Source organism: Vicia villosa, linkage group LG2 (assembly GCF_029867415.1).
Source record: "Vicia villosa cultivar HV-30 ecotype Madison, WI linkage group LG2, Vvil1.0, whole genome shotgun sequence".
In the NCBI taxonomy this organism is placed as follows: domain Eukaryota; kingdom Viridiplantae; phylum Streptophyta; class Magnoliopsida; order Fabales; family Fabaceae; genus Vicia; species Vicia villosa.
Window position 1 is genome coordinate 105,647,111 of NC_081181.1, and position 8,457 is coordinate 105,655,567.

At 31.5% G+C, this 8,457-nt stretch overlaps 1 protein-coding gene across 2 annotated transcripts; it reads left to right on the plus strand.

The window, feature by feature from the left end:
- The first annotated feature begins 1,347 nt into the window (after positions 1-1,347).
- Positions 1,348-3,250, plus strand: LOC131646561 (DEAD-box ATP-dependent RNA helicase 8-like). Of its 2 annotated transcripts, XM_058916571.1 has the most exons (5): positions 1,348-1,677; positions 1,799-1,951; positions 2,047-2,120; positions 2,199-2,333; positions 2,782-3,176. In XM_058916571.1, exons 1-4 carry the CDS (start codon positions 1,618-1,620, stop codon positions 2,281-2,283), a joined length of 372 nt encoding a protein of 123 aa, XP_058772554.1. In that variant the 5' UTR covers positions 1,348-1,617; the 3' UTR covers positions 2,284-2,333; positions 2,782-3,176. The 2 variants fall into 2 exon arrangements, 1 of the variants encoding a protein (XP_058772554.1); XR_009297521.1 differs by adding an exon at positions 3,202-3,250 and having other exon boundaries at positions 1,348-2,120; positions 2,782-3,054.
- Positions 3,251-8,457: the final 5,207 nt, after the last annotated feature.

An 8,457-nucleotide genomic window follows, 5' to 3' on the forward strand; every position in this document is an offset into this window, starting at 1 on the left:
ATACTATTGATTCATGTAACATCCATATTTCTCTAAGCATGAGAATAAGTAATAAGATCTAACGGCTACTAAGTGGCAAGATGTCATTAATTATATGGACATATTAAGAGTTGTTAAGGAAGAATTAGTAGGAATGAATATTAACGGGAACACGGAGTTACTGATCAAAATAATAAATATTAACGGGAACATGAAGTTATTGATCAAAATATTGAATATTAACGAGAACAAATTTGGAATATTGACGGGAATACAAATTTACTGATCAAAATAATGAATATTAGCGGGAAAATGAACTTACTGATCAAAATATTGAATATTAACGGAAACATGAAGTTACTGAATAAAATATTGAATATTAACGATAATATGAATTAGTGATCAAAATATTGAATATTAACGGGAACATGAAGTTACTTATCGAAATATTGATTATTAACGGGAAAATGATATTTATTGATCAAAATATTCAACATTAACTGGAACATGAAGTTACTTATCAAAATATTGTATATTAACCAGAACATGAAGATATTGATCAAACTATTGAATATAAACGGGAACATGGAGTTATTAATTAAAATATTCAATATTAACGGGAATCAATGTTAGTAAGTTAAAAGTAAATGTGAATAAGTTTATTGCATTGGACAATCGACATTGTGTAGTCTGTTTTTTATGCAGGTCACATTTTGTTCTACTATTAGTAAAACATTAATAATTTAAGTCAAATAATTGATCTTTCCAATTTTTATTGTATACTAATAAAACAACATATAAACTTTATTTTCTTAATTACTTTTTATTTTCAATATTCAATTTTTTAATATTAGTATTTTTTTATAACTTTTTCAATGTTAACCCAAATTTAATCTCTTACTGATACCTTTTACTGATAATTTTTTTCAATATTAACGGGAATAAATTTGAAATATTAACGGGAACACGATGTTATTGATCAAAATAATTAATATTAACGGGAACACGGACTTACTGATTAAAATAATAAATATTAACGGGAACATGAAGTTACTGATCAAAATATTAAATATTAACGGGAAGTTACTGATCAAAATATTAAATATTAACGGGAAGTCTACTATCTACCTATTACTAATCAATTGGCCAAACTGTCAATTATACCCTTCCCACTAAAAAATATTACACTATAAATTGGACATTTTGGTAACTAACAAATTAACCATTCACTTTTAATTTGAACTAATGAGAGCATGACAAGTGGTTCATTATGTCATAGAAGCCACCAAGTGTCACTTTATCATTGGCCACATTCTTATTTCAAAATCATCCCTTTCTCTTCTTTCTTCTTACTTTCGTTCTCTTTCTCAGTCTTCTCTTCTCTCTTTTCCCTGAAACCCTAAAACTGCCGCTGAATCACCTTTCTTTTCGCTCTCTCTTCCATCTCTTTCCATTTTCTGTTCTACCTCTTCTCCGAGAATTTTTTCGGTCTACCACTGTTTCTCTTTCTCCGACCTCTGCAACTTAAAACCCTAAAACCAATATAGATTCGAACTACCCACCAAGTTTCCATTTTACTATTTCATTTGAAGGATCTGAAAACAAAACTTGCTCTTCTCTGTGTCGCTAAGATTGCTCATGACAGAAATTCATATTAGAAACAGTAAGCACAAGAAGATCTTGCCGAGATTGATGAAGGTAAACTAGGCTCTTAGTTAGAAACAACAAACAAAGGCAGATCTTGATTATAGTTTAGTCGATGTGGCTAATCAGGTTTTTTTCCTATTATCGTTCTCATTTGTTGTTGTGTTTCTGTTAGAAACTACAAAGTGATTTAATCACTTTCTTTCCATTTAATCACCATCAAGGAGATTATAGTATTCCAGGGACATCAACAAGTAAAATATTTACAACAGTTAATGTTGTTACTAACTTTGATTTTCCCAAGAACTCATACACTTATTTGCACAGGGTATGTTTGATTTCTGCTCACTTTAAATCCAATTTGCTTATTTTGTGTGTATCAATTATATGTACATGTTCTGATGGATACTCTGTTTTTGATAGGTTGGTCGTTCAGGAAGATTTGGCCACCTTGGTTTAGTGGTGAACTTGATCACTTACGAGGACTGCTTTAATTTGTATGTAATATAGTTGGTGTTGAATAAATTTTATAGATTCTGACTGTAGGTTGCTGATATGTTCCATCTTTTGTTCAGATTTAGGATTGAACAAGAAATTGGCACTAAAATAAATGAAATTCCGCCACACATTGATCAAGAATTTTATGATCGGAACATGTAACCCGTCTTTACAAGAGTTGTTTTTACAAGTTAGATGAGTAGCTAGCTATGGTGAGTAACCCGTCTTTTTTCATTCCTATTTACAGTTGACAATTTGGTCTTTAGAGAGATAAGTTTGTATGTTTAAGTGTTGACTCTTCATTGGTTGGAGTCGCTGAATCAACCTCTTACAACTACATGCTAAGACTGCATATAGTAGATTTGCCTATGGATTCGATCATTTTCCCAGATACCACAGTTTCAGGAACTTTGTAGCACAAGAAACCATTCAATGTTAAATATTAGACATGTTTAAACAGTTTTTTTTGAATGTGTAGGCCTTGTGACTAACCACTGTTTTTAATCTTGCAAGTTTTAATAAGTTGTGTGTATACTAATCTTAGTTTATCCTATTTCACAAGATTTGAAAATTCAATATTCAGCTTGCTTTTATCAAATTGGTTTGAGATTTAATCTGACAAGGAAACTCAAATAAACTCACAAATTTGTGTTTTGGCAGGGGAAATGCTATGAGAGATGCAATTTCTAAAGTTTACACACAAATATTAAACTATATTCCAACAAAGCAACAACTATATTGGAAACTCAGTGAAGATGGTAACAATATTTTTGTTATTGCTACATAGTCTGCAACAAAGCTCCTGGTGGAAATTTATATATCGACATCCCCGCCTCTACTCCGATATAAAGGATATGATGTCGTTCATGGAGACAATACCATCATTTATTCTTCCGTAGACATTTGAGTTTAATTATTATTCTATGATTTTAGGTTTAATTTTTTAATTCACCAACTTCTACATTTTTATGTTATTTTTCCCCGTCACATGGAATTTTGATGGTTAATCCAACCGTTCTTAAATCCAAGAGTGATGGTTATGCTTATGATTTGTTTCTTCTATTGCATTAACATTGGCAGGGTGAGAGCTGGAGTCTAAAAAGAATTTCAGAGTTTGGTTATTTAAGAGCACATGTGTTATACCCCAAAATTTGCCCGCATCTTTTTTCAAGAAAACTCCAATCTGAAAATTAAGAGTCTCATATAATCATGGATTTGACTTCAACAAATATCCTGACATATGAAACACTTAGTTTTTAGAATTTTTCTTATACACTAATTTGGCTTGCAGTTGAATTTATTCTTACGCAAACGCCAAATACTGTTTATTACTTCACACATGCTATTTATTTATTTACAGATAAATAGTACTGACACAATTGGTACAGAGTTAAATCTTTTTGCAGGCGCAGAATCAGGAAACTCAGACTATACTGGTAACAAGTAGATTATTATTATCTTTTGTTTCCCACTAATTTTTGTACTATATTCCATTATTTTCAAAAATCTTTTCAAATCTCTTTTTCAAAAATCAAATCCTAACTTTATTCTCTACATCTCTCTTTTTCCCAACACTATCATACACTTTCTTTCAAATCTCACTTCCACTCAAATTCTCCTTTTGTACGGAATCACATCATTCCCCAACGTCTCTATCCTTCTTTCCACTCTATAAATACCTCTCATTTTCTCATAAAAATCTCACATCAAATTCTAATTCATCTCTCAAATTTCTACTTCATAATCCATCCTTTCTTCTTTCCCGACAAAATGGCGAAGCGGTGGGAAACGTGTTTTCTTATGGTCATCACCATTGCTACGGTGATCATGTCTTTCTTCTGTCTACATAGCCCGGAACACTGTGGACCTGGGATGCTTATGCTCCCAATCATCTACATGTTACTATTTGTAACATGGGTTATCAATCGTCATTCTTAAAATTTGCCGTATTTCTTATTTCTTAAATGTACCGTTTATTCGTCGTACTGTTCAATATAGTATGTAATATTTGTACTGTCAGTATTAAATGTTGTACTATTTGTCATAATATTGCTTAATTACTCAAATAATATTTTATGTGTTTTCTGCCAATCAAATATTCATTTTTCTGTGCATTAAATGATTTTCAGGGTTATTATCGGTAATTTTGCTCGCGTACAGTAAATATTAGTTATTTATTATGTCTGTGTTTTTTTAACAAGTCATGTAAATAAACTTTAATCTTTCACATAAAACAAAAACAAAAAAAAAAAGAAATTAACTTTGACTGTTGATTTTTCACTCTAACTGCTACGTCAATACCTGAACAGTCAGTTGACAACCAAACTGTTGGCAGTACAATTCTCAGTGTTTTGTACCATCAATCAAATCAATCTTTTGCAATTCAAAATTCCAAGATTTTTGTTCTAGAAGTCTTCTGAATATCACGCGATTAGCAGAGACTCAACACTGCACAAAAATCAGGTACGCTTAACTGTCTCCTACACAAACAGTCCCTGACTAGGGTTTTCTTGTTTTTACAGGAGAAACAAGCTTTTGAGACCTCAAATGGATTTCATGCACATCCATATATCTCAAAGTACCATCATACAAATTTTCAAACTTCAATTCACTCAGACGCACCGTCAGCAGCTCAAACAGTCAACAGACGACCCGTTTGACCCAAAAAGTCAACAGACAGTCAAAAATGAAATTTTTTGTCAAAGTCCATATTTTGTCAAAGGATTCATCATTTGATCATTGGATGATCATAATTCATCAAGGAAAGATCAAAAATCAACAAAACCCTAAGATTCAAAATTAGGGTTTTTGCCTGAAAAGTCAACTCAACTTTGACTGATCATAACTCTCTCATCCTTCATCCAAAAAATTCAAACCAAAGCTCATTTTGAAGGAAATTCAATTATATTTCAAATTCAATTGATCCCATGGTCATTGCATTCACCATTTGAAAAATATGACCAAAGACATTACAGGTCATTTTCAAAGTCAACAAAAAGACACTTTTTTCAAAAGGACCCAAAAAGTCAACAGACAGTCAAAAATGAAATTTTTTGTCAAAGTCCATATTTTGTCAAAGGATTCATCATTTGATCATTGGATGATCATAATTCATCAAGGAAAGATAAAAAATCAACAAAACCCTAAGATTCAAAATTAGGGTTTTTGCCTGAAAAGTCAACTCAACTTTGACTGATCATAACTCTCTCATCCTTCATCCAAAAAATTCAAACCAAAGCTCATTTTGAAGGAAATTCAATTATATTTCAAATTCAATTGATCCCATGGTCATTGCATTCACCATTTGAAAAATATGACCAAAGACATTACAGGTCATTTTCAAAGTCAACAAAAAGACACTTTTTTCAAAAGGACACACAAGGAGCATCAAAAATCATTTTGACATGAGACCAAAGACATTGGTTAGAGGACTCTTTGAGGTTTCCAAAAAGTGCAAGAACTCCTTCATATGACAAAAATTGAGGGATTTACACCTTGTTGAAGTTGGCTAAATTTTGGGAAAATGCATGAAATCAACATTGCTCAAAAATGTATTTTTTCCAAATGGGGCCAAGTTTTCATGGTTCAAACATCATTTCCATAATATAATGGGCCTCCCACGACCAAGACCAAGCCCATAACATTTTTCTCCATTTTTTGATTTAATTTTATCATTTAAGATTAAATTAAAAAAGGAAAAAAAGAAAGGATAAAGCATAGCTTATTTTCTAAGCTAAAGTCTCCACATGGGACTTAATTATGCAGCAAGGAAGGCCTAAGGAAAGAGGTGTGGAAAGATCAAGCAATGGTGGCTTAAATTTTAAGCTTGAAAGTCAAAAATTCAACAAAAGCAATCAATGCTTTTAGCTTCAATTCTAAGCACCTCTTGGCCTATAAAAAGCTCAGCATACTTCAGCAACAAGGAGGAGAACAAGACACACGAAATCATAGCCAGAATTCTGCTTGTAACATACTTGTAATCACTTAAACTTTTCAAAGAAATTTCAAATTCGAATTTTGAATTCCAGTCACTTTCCATACAAACTAAACATTCTAATACCTTCCTCAAGCATCACTGAACATATCTCAATCATTTCCAAGTCTTGAAACCTCATAAATCGAGCTACCTAGGCCACGGTTTGTTCAAACTAAAACTAACTCATATCTCATAACGCATGCATATCTAGCAAGATGTAGACATATATTTGAACTTAGTGTGGTATGTAGATCGTTTCTGGACATTTAATTAAGGTTTGGTTGCTTATATACGAAGTTACCATTTTAGGGTTCATACTCTCCAAATTAGGGCTTTCTGAAATAAGCAAAATTACAGGTTCTAAGTGGTACCATTAAACTCGCGTGAGCAAGACGAATTGAACCATGGCATCGCGCCAAATTTATATTAATGTTTGCTTGCATTCGTTATTTTCAACAGGTGTAAAAGGTTGGAGTTTTTACACCACCTGCAATTGAGAGGTGTAAAAGACCCATCCTGAGGAAGAAGATGATGCGTGGCGTCCTCTGATTGGCTGGAGGGCGCGCGCGTGATTTTTTAAACTGACCTTGGATTCAGTGTTTTGCAGGTGTTCCACGTGCTATGGTCCCTCACTCTAATCACCATCTGATCTCATTAACAGCTCATCTAACGTTCCAGAACGCTCATCCTTACCATGTTCCCTCATGAATTTCCACACTTGATCATTATCTTTTTAATTTTCTATTTTATTTTAATTTCTTGTTAAATTAATTAAAAATAGTTTTAAAAATCCAAAAAATACACAAAAAATATTTTTAGACTTCTAAAATAATATATTATTTTCTGAAATAAAAATATTTTATTTTTCTTCAAAATTTCAATATTTTGCATAATTAATTAGTATATATTTATATATTTGCTTTTTAATTATTCTAACCAATCAAAAAATCATAAAAAAATTGTTCTTTATATAAAATATTGTTTATATATTATAAACTGATTTTGTACATATTTTGAATAATTTTCTCTCTAAGTTTTAATTATTTGTATAATTATTTGCATAATTATGTTTTAATTAGCTTAATCAATTTCAAATCAATTTCAAAAATTCCAAAAAAATTAGTTTTGTTTTAAAATTAATTGACAAATATTTTGTACATATTTTAAACTTAAATTCTAGGTTTAAATATATTTTCATCTTTTTTCTTCATTTTAATTTAATTAATCATGCATTAATTATAATTAAAATCAATCATAAAAAATCCAAAAAGCATGCCTTTTGTTTTTCTTGCAATTTAAATTCCTAGATAAATGTATAGGATGTCAAAATCATGTAAATAGGCTAGTTTACATTTCCTGCACAATCGATGTAATAGCGTAGATTTACTTTCCGCACTTTACATTTCCGCATTTTAATTTCCAGCTAATATAAACTGCGTGTATGTCAAAGATAAAATTGAACCGTTAGATCACTAACTTCAAAGATAAAATATCTGAATACAAACACAATCACACTTGCACCTTTTAAGGTAATCCCTTCTCATTCTTTTCAAAATCAAAGTCAAAATTCCACTGTTTCGAGTACAAAATCGAACCTTTTGTTTGTATCCGGTGAAAGGATAGATTTTTAAAGGAAATAAGGATAAAGACCTTACAACTCAGGGTAGACCTCCTAGTTTGCTTGCTCAAATCAAAACAAACAAAATTCTCATACACTGTTGTTTTTCAAAACAAAACTTTCCAAAAAGACAATATTTTGTATACATCCAAACACGGATCATTACAAAGTTAACGTTCTTTTCAAAACATCTTTCGAAAGATAAACAAGCATTTTGTATACATCCGCACAAGGATCATTACAAAATTCAATTTACAAAGGTATTTGAAACCACATATGAGCATCCTAAAGCAATTGAAAAGTAATCGAAAAACAAGTGAGCTAAGCAAACTTAAGAGCCCATGGATAACCATGGATACAAAGGGTGCTAACACCTTCCCTTTGTATAACCTACCCCCTTACCCAGAATTTCTTAAAGGTCTTTTTTCTGTTTCTTTTATAAACCTTTCCTTAATTGGATAAAATAAAAGGTCGGTGGCGACTCTGTGAATTTTCAAAAAAAATGCGAAAGCATAAGCGATAAAAAAGAGTCAGTTCACGTATCTCTCCCGCTCAGAGGTATGGCCCGAGAAAAAACGGAGGTCCACAGAACTGGCGACTCTGCTGGGGAGATACTTTCAAAAACAAAATGTTTTCAAAAGGGGTTACCTTAAGAGAATAGATCACTTCGATGTTTTCAATTGATTGACTTGATTGCTCTATTTTTCAAAGGTTTGTTTGGGTATTTTGCTTGTGTGAAAGA